The sequence below is a fragment of the Thermobia domestica genome, chromosome 1 (assembly GCF_964235325.1).
Source record: "Thermobia domestica chromosome 1, izTheDome1.hap1.1, whole genome shotgun sequence".
In the NCBI taxonomy this organism is placed as follows: domain Eukaryota; kingdom Metazoa; phylum Arthropoda; class Insecta; order Zygentoma; family Lepismatidae; genus Thermobia; species Thermobia domestica.
In genome coordinates, this window is record NC_137454.1 from 198085070 (window position 1) to 198106028 (window position 20959).

General features: G+C 36.0%; 1 protein-coding gene across 2 annotated transcripts in view; it reads left to right on the forward strand.

Moving 5' to 3' along the window:
• The first annotated feature begins 215 nt into the window (after positions 1–215).
• The window catches only part of Srp72 (signal recognition particle 72), a 51170-nt gene continuing 30426 nt past the window's right edge, over positions 216–20959 (forward strand). Inside the window, exons 1-7 of one of the 2 annotated variants that reach the window (XM_081768136.1) lie at positions 216–368; positions 5472–5589; positions 6045–6182; positions 10658–10775; positions 13368–13558; positions 15915–16185; positions 18628–18831. In XM_081768136.1, the coding sequence (XP_081624262.1) occupies positions 266–368; positions 5472–5589; positions 6045–6182; positions 10658–10775; positions 13368–13558; positions 15915–16185; positions 18628–18831 (1143 nt within the window). In that variant the 5' untranslated portion in view covers positions 216–265. Of the gene's footprint in view, positions 369–678; positions 702–5471; positions 5590–6044; positions 6183–10657; positions 10776–13367; positions 13559–15914; positions 16186–18627; positions 18832–20959 lie in introns of those variants that run through there. The other variant, XM_081768145.1, reaches the window with a different exon arrangement.

The following is a 20959-nucleotide window of genomic DNA, read 5'->3' on the forward strand; positions in this document are numbered from 1 at the left end:
TTCGTCAAAAAAATGTCTTTTCATTATATCGAATAGCATGAAATTAATACTATACTTTCATTTGAATCATAATTAATTACACATGTACTCCGTATTTGCGCTTGTGAGTTACTTTTATGAACGGACAGTAAAACTTGGTATTGACTATAGGCTTATTTCTGTGAACTATCGTAGCGTGAGGTTTTACAGAATGAGGGTAATTATTTACCGGTACGAGGGAACGTTTACTTAACTTTGTTGGCATTTGGTATCACTGGGTGCCAACATGGCTGCCACCAAGGAGTCGAGGTTGAGTACATTGTATGCAGAATTAAGTCGATATGGACAGAATGCTGATTATGAGAGAGCTCTTAAAGCAGCAAACAAACGTAATGTAATGTTTTAATCTTTCTGAGTATATTTTTATAATGGTGTTTTAGAATTGAAGTCCTACCATGTGTCCATATGTCACTCGCGAGTGAAGGGGTGAATACAACGCTTAACATTTTAAAATGAAGAGACTAAATAATTTAAAGAAAGGAAACCATACACAAGGAAAACAATCTAATGGTTTTCGACAATGGAACGAAAGTATGAAGAAAAAATCTCAGCGATAAAAGATTTCTTAGTTGAAGGCGTTGTCGGTTACAGTTGTGAAACGTTCACTTAAAGAGCGCTATTCATAACAGTGTAAATTGAGAATAATCCAGCATATTTCTACGGTCAGTGTTCCGTTGATGCTCCTTCCGTGATCGGAGGAACATAAAGCTGTTTTAAATGTTATTTATCCAATTATATTAATACACTTTACGATTGTTTCATTTCCGTGCTTCAGTTGTAATTGTATTTTGCAAATATTTGTTAATTTCTTGCTTTCTTTCTTCTTCACTATTTACAGATTCATCCATATTGTATTAACGGCGCAAAAGTAGTATATTTCAATTGTTCAGTGCTGCAAACTGTATGGTACTCAAAAACTTGAGCATTTATTCCAAAGTTTGTCGTCCACCTACTTTTTGGCTAAAAGAGTAATAATTGGTTCCTTTCTGTACCGTACCAATGTTTAATTCACATAGTATTGCCGAGCGAGCGTTAGCGAGTAAGGCGGATTAGAGCTCCGCAGGGCACGTTGTTTTCTGTCTTCATTACAGCTAAATCGTGAGATCTGTGTTCTAGAACCTTGCTGCCATATTATGTTACCGTTACATTGAAAAGTATAACTCTCTCCGCGCTTCTTTACAGTTAGTTGCGTACCGCATTTTCTACAATTTATTTTTAGATTAAGCTATGACTTTTACTTACTTTGGATTGAGTATAGCCCGCTCCCCCAAGTGATTTTTAACGAATCATAGTGATTCTAATGATTCATATTAGTTCATAATGAATCGGAATCACATATTATCAAAATTTAAGATGTAAATCTTGTGGTAAGGAGGCTTTAGTATAAGTAGTAGTAGTAGTAGTGGTGGTAGTTAGTAGCAATACTAGTAGTAGTAGTAGGAACGGGTTAGAAGCCCCGCAGGGGTTGGTTGGTTTTTTTCTCGATATAAGTAGTAGTAGTAGTCGGAATAGTAGTAATACTACTAGTAGTAGTAGTAGTACTAGTAGTGACTCTTCCGGTGACAAAGAACTGGGGGGAGAGGGCTGTACACAAGCCTTTATTTTTGATAGATTTTCCTGATTATCACCAGCCATGTTTATAAAACAATGTTCATTATATTCCCATAAGTCTACCATGAAGTAACTTTGCTCCAAGTAGTTCCCTCCGCTTGCCAAAAAGTTCCATGTTTAGAACCGTTTATATAAGAAAATAAACACAACTGTCGTTTTCCTTATACATTATCAAGCACACAAACAAGCTAATTATAAATTTCTTCCCGGTAAATTTTCAAAATTTTGCTAGAAACGGATGACCAACTTTGGAACTTCATCCAAAATTTGAAATAAGAAAATGTTTCAGTACAATTATGAACATGTTCTATTACCGTGTCGCTGTGAGGAAGGATATAACTTGTAAGAAAAAGGAAAATGCACAAAACATGAACCGACCTAATAACAAATCAAGGTGCACCATTACCTGTAAGTGTGTGCATTCAAAAGCTGTATTGCTGCTTAGGTGATTCCACTATGTCAGCATTGCCACGGCTCTACTGTGCCAATGCATTTGGCAGTCATATCGGTAAAGTGAGGGTTGGACTTCGCCTGGTGCAAGCGTGGATAGCAGAACTGGTTCCATAACTCAAAGCTCAGAGTCGGAGCAAGGTGTGCAACAAGTGCAGGAAAGAACTAAGTAGGCGCCGTTCCAGAGCAATTGACGTACAGGTCAATTGATGACCAAGAACCGTCTGATGGTCAGTCTCTTAGTGCAAAACCTGATCAGCTTTTCACATCACCTGACGCACCAATTGACGTATTGAAACAGAGCTTTCAGGTACTTGGTGCGTCACCAATTCACGAAAAGAAGCTGAAGAGATTGGCACCCCAGGTGTTTCTCCCGACATGGTCAAGAAAAATAATTTTAGACTTCAAGCCCATTCTTGGCCCAAGTTGACATTTGACACACGCCGAACATGTAGGGCTACCTTGGTACCCAATTTCAAGGAAGTCAAATGGGCAATTTCTGAGATATCAGTGATCCAAAATTTTCCCGGAAGATATTTGATTTTCAAATAAATGTTCCCTGACATATGTTGTAGCTTATTCTTTTCTCTTCAAGGGCCCAAGGTGGCTCAGTGGTAGAGCGTTCACCTCTGGTGCATAGGGTCCTTGGTTCGATCCCAGCTCGCGCTAAGTGAACTTTGGGGTGGACAAACACCGTTTGCATGGGTTTTCCCGGGCTTCTCCCACTTGCTTCATTCCACCAATTCATTCATTTCTTATCATCACCGTCTCCATTAGCCTAGCCGGCATAACCGCGGAACGTAGAATTTGAAGATTTCACTTCTTTCCTCTTCAAAATGCTATATTATTTTTCTCTCTAGCTCAATATTTACGTGAGGTATGACCAATTGAAGTTCAAGATTCTACAAAAAAAACATCAAATTTGTCAATTTTTACCACTCTGTACTCTGATACTTCAGAGGATACAGTGTTACAATGTGATGCATGACCATCTCTCATAGAAGTGTACATGTACACCAAGTTTCTTCGAAATCTGACACCATGAGGTTTTGGGCTTGGTTGATTTCACATGGAATGACCCACTTGCATGCGTTTCAATGATACGGGTTCGAGCGCACTATGTGCCAGAAGCGAACTGCTCTGACCTTGATAATATCCGATTCTTGTTTCTTCTGCCCCCACATTTTTCTTTGTGGTCAAGGTTTCCCGGGTTAGATTCCCGGTGAACACACACGTTGGTGCGATCCCATGTTAAACTGTAGATCCCGTCCTTAGAACGTTATCATCATCTAAGAAAGCAGTGGCAACCCACCATCAATCCACCTTGTCCAGGGACCTTCACGTCAAAGACCTGCCTCCTACATCATCATCGCCCATAACACATCACTACGCCACAGGGTTATTAGTAGACTACAAATCAATGCCACGCGTCCCGGCCTTTCTTACATTTAACATCAATAATGTCATTTCTTTTCCATATCGCACTTACCGTACTTGGCACAGATGGCACAGAATAGCACCAAATAGCCTCTAAAAGCAAAATATGAAACTATTTTTTTTTTCCCTGGAATTGTGCGGGAAGCTTGCAGTTTATGAGCATAAGACATACCTGTACTTCGTAAGATATCTACGAATTTTAAGGAGATTCTTCAGCCCCAAAATCCCCCCCATCAAATCCGCCGCGAGATCCACAGGAGAGGTCATTACAGCTTTTCATAGCATCACTAGTGTCATTTTGCTTTCAAACTGCACTTAACTTGGTGTTGTATAGCGCCACAGTTACCTCTGGTGACGAAAATTGGAACAAATTTTGTCTTTTATACCAATCGCTTCTACATATTCTCTAACATAATCCTACCAAGTTTGGTTCCATTCTGTCAAGTGGTTACGTCTCCAGAGTTCTCTGAACAGCGATAATTATTTTATGATCGCTGATACCTGGTACGATAGTATGCAGTCTCTCTGTTGTAGAGGTCTGCACGGGCCTGAAGTTTTAGCCCGGCCCGTGAATTTACAATGTTAGGCCCGACCCGAGTCCGAAATATGTTTTAGCATTTAGGTGAGCTCGTGTGGTAATCAAATGGGCCCGAAATAAGCCCGAATTACAGAAACTGAATAATTAACGCAAAATTGTATTTTTATTTACAGCAATTAGAGATATAGTTTTGCAGTTGTGCTTTAAAAGTTCTCCAGAAAGAACGGTGTAATATATATCGTTGTACAGTATATTTACAAAGTTAAGCCCAAAAAGGCCCGAGAAATAAGATTGTATATTTAAAATTTACGGCCCGAGCCCGGCCTGGGCCCGAAGTGATATATGATTTATAGGCCCGAGTCCATGCAGACCTCTAATCTGTCGCCCCAGGGCCTGCCAGACAAAGCTTTCATTGAAACCTCGAACAGTTGAATATTGCGTAACTTAAAAAAACCTTCCTGTTGTCTGTTCAGCCAATGCTTTTTTTTCTCTTTCTTTTCGTTTCTTAAAGGCTAGAACGAGTCGAAGAAGCACAAGCTTTCATTAGCTGATTAGTTATTGTGTTTGCCTTCTGTGCATATGCTTACTGACTGATTCTTGTTGTTATGGTTTGCTCTAGCTTACACGTTAGAATCGTGGGGATGATCATTTTATTAATGGCTAATAAGTTGACAATGAAATAAAGCTACGTTTTATAATGTGAGTGATGCTTCTATTTTGCAACATATTAAATTATTTACGAAAAGATTAATTATTTTGAAAAGTTGTGTTGCTTAAGTTACAAATTTATTCATCTTATCCTCATCGACTTGAAGGTTCTTTTAAAAAAATCCGAATCAATTTTGAAAATTGTAAGGGAGGAATATGTAATAGCTACAATTGTTTCTAGATTCACTTACATTACATGATGCAGTTGACAGTAAATAGCCTCATTACTCCCAATAAGTAGGCTTTATGGTGGACAAATGCCGGTATAGTTTTCGAAAGCAAGATCAAATCTGACAGTATAGGCCATTCCTTAACACATAGTCTCCAAAAGAGCTGGATTGGAGGACGATGCCACTGGTCCCGACGCGGCTTCCTTTTCAATAATTATCAAGCGGAAACTGTTAATTTATTAATGTGTTCCCTCATGGCTATATGTTAGTAAGTGCTTCGGTACTGGAGATCCCAGTTCGAATTCCGGTTGGAGCTCATGTAGTTCGGATTTTACACTAAACTGTAGGTACATGTCTCATATAGTCTCGATATTGAAAAGGAACGCTAAACTCTCACCAAGCAAGCAGTCTAACTTACTTAATTTTATATCAGTATTTTTTAACCTTAATTTATTTCAGATCTTAAAAGTATGAATGGTGACGTGAATTCATCAGTATTTTCTTTAATTTAATTCTAGTTCTTCAAGAATTTCCGGATGAAGAGAAAGCCTTTCATTGCAAGGTAGTGTGTTTGATTCAACTGTCACGATTCAGTGATGCATTACAAGCTATTGGAAAAAATGCAAAACTTTCTTCGTAAGTATACTTCTTTTATTAACATAAAATAATTTGAAAGTAATACAAAAAATAATATAGATATGGGCGAATATTGTTTAAAAAGTAATTCTTATTATGAAAGAATATAAGAAAATATTTTGTTTGCAGTTATATAGAAATTAAAACTAACCGTAAGATGAAGATGAGAATTTTAATTAGTCTTGGTTCAACATTTGGTGCTAAACTTTTGAAGATATCAGTATAATTAAAAATAAATAAATAAAATAAAGAAATTGTTTGAAATGAAATGCCATTTTTTAGTTCAGCGTCTGATTATTATGCCCTTTAGGCTAAAGTAGACCGATAGTTTGATGTCAAATGAGTCATTGAGGATTCTACTTTCATATAATAGTTTTTTCTAGTGAATACGTTAAACACTTACATTTTTGAATTGTTTTAAATAAAACTTAAGGCACTTAGGTTTTCTTTTTCAGGGGTATGGTGTTCGAGAAAGCCTATTGTCAATATCGTCTGAATCAGCCACAAGAAGCCTTAAAAACTGTTAGCTCGTCGTCAAATTTATCCTTAAAGTTGAAGGAACTAAAAGCACAAATTCTATATAGGCTAGAAAGGTACGTTGATTTCCAAGTTTTGTCATATTTAAATTAAACCAATAATGCAAACACTGAATTACAGTAAGTGTACTCCTACTCTTACTTCTCCTCGACAGTAAATTTTCTTCTGTCAGTTGTAACTAGTATGCAAAATAATTATTTTTGTTTCATAACTCTCATGAAACCAATTTTCAGAAGAGATTTTTTTTTTTCTTTTCTTAATTCCTAAATTACTCTTGAGTTTGACTGATGTCTGGTGTGCTGGTTCCTTTGTGCTTTTGATCTATAGTTTATTGAAATTTATTTCTTTGAATGTTCAAGTAAGTTATTTACATTGCGTGATGATGCGATAGTTGTATAACTTCATAACAACAATTGTTCCAATCGTGGTATGTTGAAATAGCATATATTATTGGCAGGAATGTCCTTGTGACTATATGGTTAGCATACACACCTTGGGTGCGGAAGACGCGGATCGATTCCCGATGGGAAATCATAAAGTACGAGTTCCACGTTTAACCTATATTTCGTATAACCTCGATATTGAAAGGGGCGCTAAATTACAAATTATACAACCAATTGCAATCAGCCAGCTTCTAGAGGCAGTGCCGAGAAACATATGATGTAGTCGATTGGCAGAAAGAAGTAAAAGTTCTTTTCAACGTATTTTCTATACGATACAAGAAAGTGGAATTCAAAATTAATTTACAGTAATAATAAGAAGTTTTTTTTTCCTCATTGCTTTAGACAGTATTTTCATAGTAAAAGAAAACCACTAAGATATTTTATTTCTGGAAATTTAATTCCAGCTTCAAATGAAATTGGTGAGTTTAATCTTTTGCCGAAATACAGGTGTATCTGGAGTTCAATTTCGCAAAGTATATGTTTGTGCTTTGTGACTTTTGGATAACGAACTTAATCTCGTTCTTTCTTCAAGTATATTTGACTTGCACAAGCATCAACAATAGAGAGTAATCGTAAATTCCAATTCCTATTGGTATTTTCTGGTTAATAATTTGGAAAGATGGGCCAATTCAAATGCAGGTTTCGGCAAATTACATAGAATTATATTCTCTCTATACTAAGACAACATAATATATGTATAGATAATTTTGATGGGGGGGGGGGAGATGCATTTTTGCTAGTGGCTATGACATTTACTGTATATCTAAGTGTATCCTCACAAATAAAAATACTTTATAAAACTTAACTAAGTATAGACATTATCTTTTTCTAGGTTGTGCTAAGTTAACCGCGACACCAGAGCCGAATTCTCTTCTGCTTTAGGCTGTACTTCGGAATTATTTTCCTCCTCCCAGCAACAAATTAAAATATATATATTTGTACTTACTGAATTAGAAGGTGCTGTTGGCCATTCGGTTTTAATACATGAAAAATATTTATATTGATCGAGCTTTTAGATTTTGTTGCAAGTTAGAACGACTAGATTGCAGTCAAGATCCAATACTCAGTCTCGGCTGTACACAAAGTCCCATTGTTCAATATGAGTTTATGCGGTAGGATCACTCGAAAAATGGAATACCATATTATAAATCTATAGTGCAGAAGTGCCCACGCACGATAAATTTAATTTATTCTCTAATACATTAGAGTATAATATATATATATTTATATAGCTTCTTCTATCTGCATGCTGCTCCACCAGCGGCGACGATTGAAGGTTATAAGTGGGGTACAAGACAAGGGGTGTATAACTAATAGGATACTATCTTTTACAGTTAAAATGCCGTGTATCGTATTCCTACTACATAGATTGTATTTCAATAGATACCGTATTTCTATTGTGTTTCTACTTTCTGGAAAACTATATGGAATGGAAATCATCATCGAAAAGTCGAAAGTTATTAGAATATCCCGAGAAAACGAGCCCTCACGGGTGAGAGTAGAACAAAAGGAACTTGAAGAGGTTGAGAATTTCAAGTCTCGGGTAAGTATTTTGACAAGAGACGCTTACTGTACCAAAGAGATGAGGTCAAGAATTGGCATAGCCAAACTGCCAAAGAAGCATTCAACAAGAAAAGATCACTCTTGACTAGCAGGCTCAATATTGGACTTAGGAAGAAGTTCGTCAAGTGTTATATCTGGAACATTGGATTGTATGGTTCAGAGACTTGGACATTACGGAAGTTAGAGAAGAAATATTTAAAAAGTTTCGAAATGTAGTGTTGTAGGAAGATGGAGAAAATAAAATGGACAGAGAGAGTAACAAACGAAGGTTTTAAAACGGATATGGCAGAGGAGGACACTTCTAGGCACTATCCTTCGAAGAAAGGCCAATTAGATTGGACACATCTTGCAAAGAAATTGTCTTCTTCATACCGCCATAGAAGGAAAGCGAGGAATAGGAAGAACACAACTGATAGATAATTTGATTTGATTTAAAAAAAAAAAAAAATATTGGGAGTTAAAAGAGGAAGCTGAAGATTGAAAAACGTGGAAGAAAACATTTCCAGGCCTAAATCTAAAATAAAAAAAAAAAAGCTCTTTAGTCCTAGGACCTGCCGCAAAGCAGAATACTTAATAATAATATCGTATTTCATATTTTATTAAGTAAATTGATAAGAGCAAGGCAAGTAGGTACTAGCACTTTGTACTCTTAAACAACGAAATTGTAAGAAGAGATTTGATTCCTTGCTCATGAACATCTTAAAATTCTATCTGGAAAATTTGTAATCATATTATTTAATAATAAATTTGCAAAACAAATAAATAGAAAGGATAATATTAATTATAGCAGTGAATAATGAGGCTTGTTTTGTAGAAGTTATATTGAAACTGGGGAGTAATGAACAACTTACATTTTTAATTCCACACATGCTATTAAATGTATGTTACTAGTCGTAGAAAATGAAAGACAGTAAATACTACATGCATATGATACGACATTTAAAGAAATGCGCAATTGCAATATTAATTGCTTTGAATTGCAATTATAACACAGTTAATGTAGCTTTTTTAACTCCACGGGAAGACAAATACCCAATACATAGTACTCACGCAATAGCAAATATTATATGGCACCATTTTTTTTCTATGAACCAGTAATACATACTAAAACTTTATACATTGAAGGGTTACTTCAAAAAAATGGAGGGGGGCAACTGCCCCCTCTTGCCCCCATCTAATCGCCGCCCCTGTACCCCACCTCCAACTTAGCCTATGCATTACTCTGGCCCTACGTGACACACATAGTCTTTTATCTTTGTTTTTATTCCCAAACACCCATATGTAACAAGTGAGTTTGCTTTTACAGTGTGAAACCACGGTAGATTTCCGAACTATGTAAATTCAATGGTCAAACTTCAAGTAGTACTTATCTAACTATTTCAATAGAGGAATAAGATCAAAGACAACTCGTTCATCAGACGCTGAATCCATATCAAAAGCCATTATTGGATATCTTACTATTTTGGCTCTTTGGAGCCCTATCATTTCCTATTGCAATAAAGGAGTAAAATCAGATGTGAAACATATTCTTGCGGTAATGAATTCATATAAAAAACACTGTTTGTCGCTATCTATTTCCGTTCCGTCTACCATGCCGTCAGTGTTGTGACCAAAAATCCTTAAAATTTCACCAGTTTCGGTCTTAGCAGCTATATAAATATGAGACAAAACTCATTCTTGGAACGCTGAATCTGTCTTTTTGAAACCTCTTACCGACTTCGCTCTATGAAAATAAGTATTGAAACCGGAAGTACAAGTAAATTTGAACCACGCTCAGTTTTGGCAGAGTGTTGCGGGTAGTGATGGTATGTTATCTTGAGACGCTAAACCAATTGTTAAAAACCGCTTCTTGCTATCTGTTACATTTATTGGTTTATTGAGATCAACGTTGAAACCATTAATAGTTGATTTTTACCATTTTCGATTTGAATAGAGGGTTAATGGACGAGATGGAACTTATTCTTGGGATGCTGAATCGACTGGAAAAATTTGTTTCTCGGCACGTTTTACCGTTTTTGCTCTAACGGGATTGGCGTTGGAACTGGAAATGGTTGATTTCTATTATTTTTGCTTTGAATAGAGAGCTAATGGGACAAATAGAGTTGGTCCTTGGGACACTGAATTGATTGCAGAAAACCGCTTCTCAATGTCTTGGACCTATTTTGCTCTGATACCTGTTGAGCAACAGACGGACGGGCGGAAATAGCCGTTTTATATTAAAGACTTCCGACACTTATGCATATCATAGTTTTGACGTCTATTAATTTAAAATTTCATGATAAATTTAACAGTCATATCTCGTTCTTGGATTCGTGAGAATAAACAACTAGTAGTAAATATCTATGTAAGTTCTAATTCTATAGTAGGCTAGCGAAGTATTAATAAAACACCAGGCATCTAAAGAAAAGTGAACATGATTCTGGAAAACTGTCATATAGTTATACTTTGTTCTGTAATATTTGAATACAGTATTTTTAGCAAAAAAAGACACTACTTTTACTCTTTGTTTGTTTCTTATTTCACAGGTACGAAGATTGTTTTGATGTGTATCGGGATATTATTAAAAATAGTACAGACGATTACGAAGAGGAGAGGGAAACCAATTTAGCAGCTGTAGTAGCCAATTTGTGCCTGGAAAATTCTGTAAGTGATTATAATTGGTATAGTTCAATTGCCACAAAATATAACCTTTGTCAGTTCTATAGTTCTTGAACAGAAGCCGTTAGATGTTTAAATTGATTAAATCTGTTAGTTCCTTTCGGCTAATACAACCTTTCCTCTTCCTCTGACGATGTTTTACGAGGCAGAACGAATTATTAGAATTTTAACAGTGACTGTTCTAGTTCTGAAAAATATAAATCCGCAAGTTAATCATTCAAAGAAGAAACTGACGCATAGTTAACATTTAGAAAAATTTACTCTTGCTGTAAACTTAAGTTTTTCAAGGTCTCCGAAGAAGACTAGAGGTCTTGTTGAAACGTACAAAGGTTTTAAAAGTAAGACTTTCATTGGTAAGTTTTCCTGGATCATATGAATAATGACCTAAACACGAATGGAAGTTAGGAGTGCAAGGTAAGATTTTGACTTTAGTTCATAGCGTAGGTTATAATACCTAGGCTTGTAGTGAGACCCTGAAACAAAGAAACATGTTACATACTGAATACACTACTCTACATGTGCATAAACGAACACAGCATAGATATTTACATTTCTAACAAAACTGTACTATGGAGCTCACTCGTGATTATGTGGATGGCGCGGGTGACCCGGGTTCGTTTTCTGGTGAGCTCATCTGATTCGGATCCCCGTTAGACTGTAAGTCCAAGTCTCTTATGGCTTCACTGCTGAAAGAAACACTAAACTCAAATTAAAACTGTACAGTGGGTATAAGAAACACGGTTCCATCGTTATATTTAATTCTTGTAAAACTGTTGCATTAGTCGCATTGCTATATTCTTCTGCATTCATTTATATTTTTGATAGCGGTTAAATAAGTTATATTCTGCAATTACATCCGTAATATTTTGCCTGTTCAGTGACTGAATTATTAGTGTTTTTTTTTTTTTTCGTTCGGCTGACTTCTTTTCAATTCACTTTCAGAATTTCTTGTAATTCTGATGGAGTTGTTAACCTGTAAGGCTCTATCTCATCTAGCCGCGGTGCTCGAAAGGGACATCCTCCTATCAAGAATTCAGCTTAATGAGGAGTTAGATTTTAAAATCTGTAAAGTGATTGCCGAAAAATTGATCAATTTTCATAGCAAATTTCCGTGTTTCTGGATTGGAATTCGCTACAAATAACTCTTAGCTCCCTAATTGCTTTGCCATACTGGTCAATAGTAAAAACCTGTCGCTTTTGTGTTGGGGATACAAATGTTGTGAGTTTTTGCTTCTGTACCACAATGGCTCATTTGGAAATGAAAAATGAAAGTAAATTTTTAGTCCCGTGACCTAAACTAAAGGGGACGGTGATAAGTGAAAGCGAATAATTGTGAAATTAAATTCTGCTCTCCCACTGGGAATAGAATTCAGAACCACATCCACCAAAGATACATACGCTAGCCACTAAACTAGTTAGGACGAATAGGGTTAATTTTGTCAGAGTTGTGTATTAACATTAAAAGAGATACTGAAAGGGAATGGTTGAGATGATATATAACAGCTATTAATTTTACAGTGGCTGTCAACTGTGATTCTTGAAACTAGGTCTCATACAGACTAATAATGATGCCGTGACTTTATTTAAGATTTCAGAAGGCTACAGCACGAAAACTTGGACACATATTTCCAAACGGAGCATATTATTTTAATCAGTAAATTATTATTTTTCAAATAAAACAAAAAGCAACAAAATACCTTGAACCGTTCCAGAGATAGAGCATTTTAATATTTTGGCGAAATTTGCACTCGAGGCGCCATCTTTGGCGGCCTGTATCTCGGGCCAGGATTATTATTTTGACAAAACAGAAATATACAGATTGTTTACTTTGTCCATCTTTTAACATCTATTAAATTCAATAACATCTGAGATTATCAAGGCAAGATTTTTGTTTGTTTGTTTGTTTGCTTACCGGCCTAAATCTCGACTATGTCGTAACCAATGAGAAACTTAACTACAGTTCTGTATTGTAGGAAGCGTGTAACTTTCAGAAACATTGCTTTATTATTACGTGTTTCTTTTCATATTACCGACATATTTTATGTTAGCAAACTTTTGTATTTTGAAATTATTTGTTACAAATATTAGACCGAGAGATTGTGTCTGTTTAAAAAGATGTAGACTTGGTTATCCACCTGTGTATTAATCGAATGTAAGTTTGTTTAAAGTTGGGGTTTATATTGCGTATACTTTTTCGTATTAAGACGAAAATTGGAGGGTTTTTTTTTTTTTTTTTTTTTATTTTAATAATGTATCCTTTCAATATTTTTAATGTTTTAATGCATTAGTATAACCCTGAATTGTTGCATATGATTCGTGATTTACGTTACTTATACTTTCAGAGTAAACGTGGTGAATTTGCTTAGTAGTGAAATCCGTTCATAGTGATGGTTATAGAGCGGTTTTTTTCGAGTGTAGAGAAGTTGAATCAATAAGTGAAAAAAAAAAAAAAAAAGTAGGTTTACTGCAAATAATTGTGTATATAGTTTAGGCTGTTATGAGTGCAAGTCAGTTTTAGTTCATATTTGAGACAATAATACGTATCAGTGTTATCATTTTGTATTGTTTATTCATTAGAATAAGGAAGTTCCTCAGCTTCGTGAGCATACGTACGAACTGGCGTACAACTCAGCATGTCAGTTGATAGGCAAAGGTCAGTATGCAGCTGCAGAGAAGAAACTAAAAGAAGCTGAAAAACTGTGTAGAGAGACGCTAGAAGAGGACGGAGCAACTGACGATGATATTGAAGATGAACTTGGAATTATAAAGTAAGTATTTATGTTCTAATTAGAGATATTCTCATGGGAAAAATTAATGCTTTTATGAAAGAATATGAAAAGCATGATAATGTTTCTTTTGAAAGTGTGACGTCTCATATGTAAATAACGATATGTCTATGCGAACACGTATTATTGGTAATAAGGAGATTGGCTGATACATTAATAGTAACTTAATAATAAAACTGACTTTATTCTACCTGGATATTTATCGTGTGACTTTTGAGCGTTCCTCCGTTTCCGTCATCACTCAGGAAGTATGGATAAATAAAGAAATAAAGATAAAATGGTGTAATAAAGAAAGTGGGAGGAAACTAAAGAACCTCGAGGAAACCCACGCACACGGTGTTTGGGCCTGAGCTGGGATCAAACTAGGGATTCCACACACCAGTGAGCGCTTCACTGAGCCATCGCAGCTCTTCAGTGAAGGTGATTGAAACAAGAAATGCCAAATACCTGTGAATTGAAGTCACACACTTAATGAGCAGCACACATGTTACAAACAGCTTTAACTGATACGCAGCTGTAGTGTAAATACAGTACTAGATAAGATAATCAAACTCCAAAAAATTATGAAAGCTTAATCTACAACAATGTAATTTCAATACAGTAATGCATTTTTGCAAATACTGTATATATATACGTATTTATGTTTACAGTTTTCTAGTGTTATACCATTATTGTGGCAAATTAATAAACATTTGTGATTAGTATTCATACTTTTCGTTTGTTCGTGCTGTTTAAAATCTGGTGATTAGGACTAATCCCATACGCAAGGGGGGTTCGAAGTTTAAACACCTCTTTGAACAAAATATTGTGTAAAAATAAACATTTACTGTGTATATATAAATCAGGCTTGTCTTGAAAATATGAGAGTGTGTGTGCTTGATCGCTTCTTAATGAAATTCTGCGTACGTCACTAATTAATACGAATAATCGGGAGTTTCCTGTATTCCGTATATCGTGACCGAGGAAGGGCACAGGACAGTTATTGAGAGAATATTCATTGGGTAAATATATAGGCAGAATAAAGCGTTTTATTATTAAATATATTTTGGTGATTAAACGAGAAGGAATATAAACTGTTATGTTATACCCACCCTAAAATCTTTATATACAGGTCATTTCATCCTTATAGTAGTGAATATGATGTTCCTGGTGATAAACAATTGCACATCAGAGCTTCCATTGAAAGAGACTTTTATTCAGCACAACCTGAATATTTATCCAGTTTAGTCCACTTGTCCATATATACTTTCCAGAGGCTCTCAAGTGTTGTGAATAGTTTTTGTTTCGTTTTAATAGAGCAAAGGCATAAAAGTGCGTGCCTGATATATCTGGCAGTTTCACAGGGATGTGTGTAAATGAGGTACCCTTGATACCTAGCTCCTGTTCCATACAAGTTGTGTAGGCCACCGTTGTTTTCAAGTGATACTGCTGGTCTTATCTTGGTGGATGCCGACTTATGCAGTGCCAGTACCATACAAAGGAGGAATATGGTGGCGGTATATGAGATCTGTTGTATATAGTAAGCAGCATTTACCCATATTAGATGCCACTCTGCATAGGAAGCTTCCCCTTTATATAGAAATCTGCTACTACCATAAACCCTTCGGGAAACTTAAATTGCACGTGCGAATTCACTGTGTGCGCTCCTTTCCAGCGGTAGTACGGTAGTAAATCGCACACATGTACTGTGACCTGTTCAAATAGACATATGCCTCATCTCGGGTGATGACATAACGCCATTTATCATTCGCTAGATAATCTCATACAAACGTTTGCGTGGACTGTGTGTCTTTAGCGTATTAAAACGAAACATCAAGATGGATTTGTTGTTCTAATGAGGAAAGTTAATAAGAATTTCTGTTAGGAATTTAGTTGTGTTTATTTTGATCTTACGGGTTATTCTTGTTTGGATATTCATTTTTGTCATTTCAATATATTCTAAACTCGCACGTAATGAAAAATATCTATAGTTTCTCTATGTGATTAGAATAATTTGTACTGGAATAAATATCAATGGACCTATCCCTCTATCCTCTCAATTCTGTATTATTTCGAGCACTTCTTTGATTTTAGTCACTATCACATCCGTTGATGTAACTTGATATTTAATGAGTCACTTATGATTTTGTTGTCCTTGGTGTTAAAATCACAGAGTTGATTGAAATAGTGCAGAGTTAAAAGGATATTCGTTATAGTACAAAGATAGATTCTCTGATACCTAGGTAAGATTGTACCCTATAACTTCAATCAGTAAGTAGTTTGTTCTAGGTTTAAATTGCACTTAGAAAACACATTAAAACTCTGAAGAGGTAATAGACTAATTCTTTCTTGTTTTCAGAGTGCAATTAGCTTATTGCTTACAAAGGCAAGGCAGGGAAAAAGAAGCTCAAGCAATCTACAACTCTGCGTTGAAGCAAAAACCAGATGATATAGGTCTTGTGGCGATAGCTTCAAACAACATTGTTACTCTGAACAGAGATCAAAATATGTTTGATTCGAAAAAGAAGATAAAAAACGCGACAATAGATGGATTAGATCATAAGTTAACCAGTCGACAGAGAAGAAATATTACACTAAATCAGTGCCTGCTAAGTGTGTATACAAATCAGGTTAGTAGATCATTAATTTCGTGTGCGACGCCAAAAATAAAAATTTACTTATCTGTATCTTGGTATCGAAAATAAAGCATTAGTTCATAAGCTCATACATCAGTTTGTACTGTGAACGTGCTATTTAATGTTCTAGGCTTGTACGTACTTTGAAGTGCTTTCCGAGTAGCTGTCTTCAATTTAGAGTTATCAAATTGTATTTTTTTTTTTTTTTTGAACAAATTAACATATTCATTGACGTTGTGAAGAAACTTCATATACAGTACTTTTATTTTTTGCTTTTTACCAAAGCAAACTATTAAAACAGTTATAAATTTCATAGCAGTTCGTTAATTTTCTATAGTATTTTCGCCAGTGAAGGAAAGTTGTTATTCTGCTAAATTCGTAAAACAGAAGTTTAACCAAGCAAAAATTGTAACAAAAGCTAAAGCATGAAAAATGATGTGACTTTATATTTAAATAAAAGTGAGTTTCGTTTCACAGTGTGAAACTGTAGTAGACTTCCAAATTATGGTAATTCAATACTCGAACTTGAAGTAGTACATTTATAATTACTGGTTGCAATAAATTGATAAGATCAGAAATAGAACCTCGGGCTCTGAATCCATATCAAAAAGCCTTTACTCAAAATGCCTTGTTTGTTCTTTGTCGTTAAAGGTTGAAACCGGAAATGGTTAATTTGAACCATTTCCGGATTCAGTAAAGTTTTAAGGGGAGAGATAGAATCTACTCTTGGGAAGCTCAGTCGATTGCAAAAGACTACATCTCGATATCTCTTACCGTTTTTTCTCTACGAAAATCACTATTGAAACCAGAAGTAGTGGTAAATTTTAACTACTGATTCTGGTAGAGTTTATCGGGTTCTGATGGTATGTTCTCTTGAGACTCTGAATCGTTTGCAGAAAACCGAGTGTCGCTATTTAATACCATTTTTGTTCTCTGGTGCTACATGTTGAAACAGGAAATTGTCAGATTCAACCACTTCGGTTTGAATAAAAGGTTAACGAAGATGATCTTCTTGAGACGCGGAACCAAATGCGGAAAACTGTATTCCGATAACTCTTACCGTTCTTGCTCTATGAAAATCAGTATTGAAACCGGAAGTGTAAATTTCAACCACTTCCGGTTAGAATATAGCGTTAATAGAAGGGAGAGAACCTATGCTTGGGGCGCTGAATCAATTGCAAAAAACTACATCTTGATATCTCGTACCATTTTTGCTATATGAAAATCAGTATTACAACCGGAAGTAGTAGTAAATTTCAACCACTTCCGGTTTAGGTAGAGTGTTAAGGGTTGTGATGGTATGTTCTTTTGAGACACTGAATGAATTGGAGAAGACAGCTTGCTATCTGTTGCCATTTGTGCTCTATGACGATAAGTGTTAAAACTGGAAGTGGCTAATTTAAACCACTTCCGGTTTGAATACGGGGTTAGTGAAGAAAATGGAATCTGTTCTTGAAACAGTGAATCGATTGCGGGAAACCACATGTCGCTATCCATTATCGTTCCTGTTCTGTGGAAAAATATTGAACCACTTCTGGTTTTGGTAGTGTGTTCATGATAGTCATGGTACATTGCTTTGATGCTGAATCGTTTGAGAAAAAAAAATCTCACTATCTGTTACGTTTGAATCAGTTCCGGTTTGAGTAGAGAGTTAGCGGAGGGGGATGGAACCTGTTCTTGGGACGCTGAATCGATTGCAAAAAACTGCATCGTAGTATGTCTCACCGTTTTTGCTCTGATGCCTGTCGACAGACGGACGAATAAAGCCGTTCTATAAGACTTTCGATACATATGTAGCATAGTTTGGAAGTCTTAATAATAATAATAATAATAATAATAATAATAATAATAATAATAATAATAATAATAAAAAGGTGTTGTGCAGATAGTTCAAGGTGATGACTCATTTTGAGTGTCTTCACAGTTATCTTTTAAAAGATTGATCTCATAATGTCAAGAAATGAAGAATTGAAATTACCTAGTCCACGAAGTAAATCTGTATTTTTATGCCAAAAATCACAGTAACTTAATTTCCTACAGTATTTCCTAACTCATATTGTAACCAAATGTTTTGCGGTTCATTATTATTATTATTATTATTATTATTATTATTATTATTATTATTATTATTATTATTATTATTATTATTAGCTAGTCAGCGTAAGCAAGACCATTGAAGTACTGTTAAGTTATTCTGTCCGATTGGTGTTGATTTCAGAATTTCTTGTCTAGTCTACAACTTTTGTTGATACGATTGAAGTGAAACACGGAGATCATGTCAGTTGTATTGTGAAGTCGTGAACGCTACCGAAGTAATTATTTCACTATCTTGATTATTATTTAAATCAGTAAGCGCTTTTTCTAGTTAAACGTAGTCTTAAGTGACTTGTTACCTTTTCTTTAATTGTTACTTAAGTTGTTTGTTACTTCTTACAGGGTGATCAGTGCCAACAGTTGTGTGAGAGACTGGTGCAGACCTACCCGGATACAAATAAAGAAGCTGCCTTAATTCAGGCTGTTCAGCTGTCCAGAGAAGGAAAAACGAAGGAGGCAGCTAGTCTTTTACAGAAATTCGGTGACAGCCACAAAGATCAGGAATTAGAAATGAAACTAGCAACTGTTCAGCTATTATTATCTGAGGTAACCACTTTAATGCTTTCACCGAATGGTATAGAGAAATGGTTGTAGAAACGTCTTCTCTCATAATATATTTCAGAGTTCAGAGTTCAATAAGTTGAAATGGCCTTTCTGTTTTTTAAAATATTTATTTCTGGATGACATGTCTTTGTTTTCTTTTATTGAAGTTCTCTTAAACTATAATGTGAAATGTTTTTATCCATATTCCAATTGCTGCTTACAAGTTAAATCGATAGAAGTGGGACGTTTGAAGAGAACTTTTCACGTAACAAAAGAAAAACAATTTGGTTTTGTTTGGTAGCAATTGTATATTCTTTATAAGAAGTTCTTAAGTTTAAGTTTGTGAACAGGAGATGATGATAATTAGCAAGGTGTCACAGGTAGAGAGAAATAAATACCACTGGATTCTTGGTAAGGTGTTAGCGGTTTTATATATATATATATTCGGTCTAGGAATTAATTCGTGCGGTTGGTACGCACACATTGAAGCTGTAGTACAAACACAAAATACATAAATACCTTAAGAAAAATATTGTCCATCGCTAGCCACCACTTTCGCCCATCTGTCAGGCAATGTACGGATTCCGTGGCGAAAGAAGTCCTCATCCTTGGAAGCGATCCAGTCAGAGACCCATGTTTCGATATCTTCTGAAGAAGTAAACCGCTGTCCAATCAAATCGTTGTTCATGCAATCGAACAAGTAGTAGTCCGAAGGAGCAACGTCTGGTGAATACGGCGGGTGGGGTAAAACTTCCCATCCGACATTTTCTAAATAGGTTTTGACCGGTTTTGCGACATGTGGGCGAGCGTTATCATGTTGAACAATAAGTTTATCATGTCTGTTCTCCCATTCTGGTCGTGTTCTGGCCAGAGCTTGCTTCAAACGCATTAATTGTCGTCGATAACGTTCTCCATTCATAGTTTCACCCGGTTGCAGCAGCTTATAGTACACCACACCTTTCATATCCCACCATATGCAAAGCATAACCTTTGCACAGTGAATATCTCGTTTTGGTTGTGATGGACCTGGTTCACCTGGTTTCACCCAGGCCTTTTTTCGTTTAGGGTTCTCGTAATGGATCCACTTCTCATCACCCGTAATAATTCGATGCAGAAACCCCTTTCTGCTCTGTCGTTGAAGCAGCAATTCGCAAATGGTTTTTCGTCTTTCAACGTCTCTGTCTTTCAATTCATGTGGAACCCAATGTGACATCTTTTGAATCATTCCCATGGCTTTCAAGCGTTTGGAGACTGTTGTTTGATCAACGCCTAATGCTGCTGCAAGTTGTTCCTGCGTTTGACACGAATCCTGCTCGAGCAATGCTGTCAATTCTTCGTCTTGAAATTTTTTTGGCTGTCCAGCTCGCTCTTGGTCTGCCAAGCCGAAATCACCACTTCTAAACCGTGCAAACCACTTCTGACACGTTCGCTCAGCTAGAGCATGGTCACCATACACTTCCACCAAAATACGATGACTTTCAGTCGCACTTTTCTGCATGTTAAAGTAATGCAGCAGGACACCCCGCAAAAACACTTTATCAGGCACAAATTGCGCCATGTTCACTTAACTACAAACTGGTGTTGTTGACGCTTTAATCCACTGCCCTATACTACGAACGATACGCGATGACAGGGGTTTGCAACACATGTGTGGATACACGGAACTGTGGGACGCTCCGTTCGTTGCGCCATCTCTTGTCCACCCGCACGAATTAATTCCTAGACCAAATATATATATATATATATATATAGATAGATAGATAGATATATGCAGGGCGTTAATAAACTATACCGACAAACTGTAAGAGGTGGCTCCTCACATCAAAATAAGACAAAAAGTTCATATGGACCTATGGCGAAAAGTGCTTAGTTTCAGAGTTAGGACTGTCCAAAATCGCGAAAAAGCCAAATTTCAAGGGGCTCTATTTTGAATTCGAGAGACTGTGGATGGTGGTCCTTATCAGCGTAAAGGAAGTCACGCATACGTTATCCAAAATTGCATTTCATTAATGTTCAATGAATGTACATAGTATTCCGTGCAGGGTAAAATTCCCAGACATGCTATCAACCGAATTTTGAGATATGCTCTGAGTTTATGATTGGTCCAAAGTAGGCAAACCATAATCCTTGA